This window comes from Asparagus officinalis, chromosome 4, assembly GCF_001876935.1.
Source record: "Asparagus officinalis chromosome 4, Aspof.V1, whole genome shotgun sequence".
NCBI classification, from domain to species: Eukaryota; Viridiplantae; Streptophyta; class Magnoliopsida; order Asparagales; family Asparagaceae; genus Asparagus; species Asparagus officinalis.
The window spans coordinates 3795010-3797834 of NC_033797.1; the positions used below are offsets into that span (position 1 = coordinate 3795010).

At 40.8% G+C, this 2825-nt stretch overlaps 1 protein-coding gene across 1 annotated transcript; it reads left to right on the forward strand.

Moving 5' to 3' along the window:
• Positions 315-2396, forward strand: LOC109839703 (NAC domain-containing protein 45-like). The gene is made up of 3 exons (XM_020408215.1): positions 315-569; positions 992-1302; positions 1560-2396. The coding sequence occupies exons 1-3, from the start codon at positions 347-349 to the stop codon at positions 2271-2273; spliced, it is 1248 nt and encodes a 415-aa protein (XP_020263804.1). The 5' UTR covers positions 315-346; the 3' UTR covers positions 2274-2396.

Consider the following 2825-nt stretch of genomic DNA (forward strand, 5'->3'; position numbering starts at 1 on the left):
ACCACTATAGTCCACAACATTTTAGGGAAGGCCCAAATTTTGAAAACTTGAAGTTCTAATCCCAACGTGATAAGGTTTCAGATTTTTAAAACTTGGCTGCCCAGTTTCACCCTCAATTAAGTACTATAGCTCAGTTGGATTAGGAATAAATTCGTACGGGTTAAAAGTTCAGATAAACCACGATTCTTTTCAAATTTGTTAGTTTTCTCCCTGTCTGAATTGGAGGGGTAAAGTACAGCAAATATTACTACTATAAAAATTGAGATAAAGCCCAACTCTTCTCTAACTCTTCGACGTCAACCCACAGTATTTAAGTCCGAGAACAATTTTTCCTTCGGCCGGCACCATGGCGAGTCGAGGAGGCGAATTTTTATCCCCTCTTGCGATTAGCTTCGACGGCGAAGAAGAGAGAGAGCCGGAGAGGCTGCCCGTTGGCTTCAAGTTTCGCCCTACCGACGAAGAGCTCATACTGCGTTATCTCAGGCCTAAGGTTCTCGGCGGTGAACTCCCCTGCGAAGCCGTCATCGTGGATGTCAACGTGTATAATTATAACCCAACACGGCTTACAGGTATCTCTGTCCGTCGAGCCTTTTTTTTTTTGACTTATTTTAGTATTTTTGGAGCACAATATGCGTATCGTTTAGGCTTGTTATGTTTGTTGTCATGCGTGTCTTCAAACGTGAAGGACTTTCTTTCTTTGGTATCCCTTAGGTCCTTCACATATCCATAAATAGAATTTCAAATAATAACACTCAACGTTCACCATAACTTCGGAGTCCTAGTCGCACAGACTATAACATGATATCAGAGCAACGTCTAGATATGTTGGTTATGACTACTCCCGCCAAACTATGCAAATTGTGCAGACTGTGCAGACGCCTAAGAAGCAAAAAAAATCCGGTTATAGATTTCTTGAGGAGTTTTTTTTTTTTTTTTTAGAAACAATGTTTTTTAATACCGATCAAATTTTCGTGTCGGTATTGTTTTACAGAGATATATGCAGATAAAGAGCAGGAGAAGAGTTGGTATTTTTTTACGTCGAGGAATAGGAAGTATGAGAAAGGGAGTAGGCCAGACCGAGCAGCGTCTGGAGGGTATTGGAAGGCCACTGCAGCAGATACAGATATCCAGGAAATGGAAGGCGGCCGGAGGATGAAAATTGGGGGAAAGAAACCCCTGGTGTTTATGGAGATTGAGAACTGCAGAACGAGGAAGGGCGATCAAGGGACGCCGACGGAGTGGATGATGCATGAGTTTAAGATTGAGGAGTCGAAACAGCCGATCAAGAACGGCCGCATGCTGGTGAGCTTCCAGGCTTTTATTTAAAATTTTGATTTTTCTTGATGTTACTTTGATTGGTTTCTGTTCAATTATATTAATCTTCTTTTGCCATTTCTTGGATAATGTTCAGTTACTTTTTCCCGTGCTTTCATTCTTTATATTGATTTTCTTAGTTATAGTTATGTTCATGAACAAATTTAAAAAAACTTTGACAATTTCCACTGTAAGCTTTCTTGTCTAATTATTAAACTTTTAACCGCTGTACATGTTGAATGCAGTTGGATGACTATGTCCTGAGCAAGATATATCGAAGTCGCGGCAAAGGCAAGAGCAAGAAACCTGCACCTGCAGCAAACCCAAATAACCTGCAGCAGCAACAAATCCAACCATCAGACAAAAGAGCCCGCCGTGAACCCGAACCCGAACCCAAAGCCAGTTCTGAACCAACCGAAATCCAACCCGAACAAATAAACCCGAACCCGCAAACACTACAAAACCAGCTGATTCCCTGCATGCTTCAAGACCTACCGTCTGGACCTGGACTTTTGAACCCGAACCAAAACCAAATCTATGATCAGTTCGGTCATCCATTTCCTTCTGCAGATGAAGATTTCTTGCCTACGCTCCCCAGCATTCCCGAATTTTTCGATCAATTCGAACCGACCAATCATGCACCAAACTTTGCATTACCTCAGCAATGCTATGAAATAGGCAACTTCAGCATCAACATTGGTGGCTGCAATCAGAACTTTCAGCAGCAGCAGCAGCAGCGGATTAATTATGGCGAAATGCCTGCTCATAACTCTGCAATTACAAGTATACATCCTGCAGGCTTATCGGGCAATCATAATTTTAATGCAGGCAACTTTGCTCACTCGCAACAGTACTTCAACACCCTGCAGTTTGCTAATGCGCGCCATTCCAGTTGGATTAGGACGGGGAGGGGCAGGATGGGAAACTCTCAAGGCAATTTGGACCAGAACAAGTTTTAGGGGTATTTGCTTTGAAGGAGATGGGCTGCCCATGATTTGTTAGTGTTTATCGTACTATATTTATTTATAGAAAATAGGGAAAAAGAACAGGTGGGTTTTTTTATTTTATTTAGGAGAGTATGTATTAGGTATAAATTTTTGGGTGGAACTATCTCCAAACTTGTTAGATCGTTTCATTACGTTGCAATTTACATTTTATTTGGCTCTTTGTTCAGTGGTTTTCAGGTTTTTATTTGCTTGTGATGGATGAGCATTGTTGAAAAATTGGTTATTTTGGGCATCTACATGTCCCTATGATTCTTCACTTTTTCTTTTTAAGTTAATGTCAGAGGATTGGTACCCCGCGCACGTGCACCTAAAGAGACTTTGCATTTAGCATGCCTGTAAGTGGTACGCCAATTTTGGAGAACCCGAATAACTTCATAATATTTTTCTGAAAACCTAGGAATAAATTTACTCAAGATGTACAGGCATATAGTTCTGAACTAGGTATACAAGTTCATGATGCATAATAGTATAGTTACAATCTCTAATAACTGGAAACAACTTACA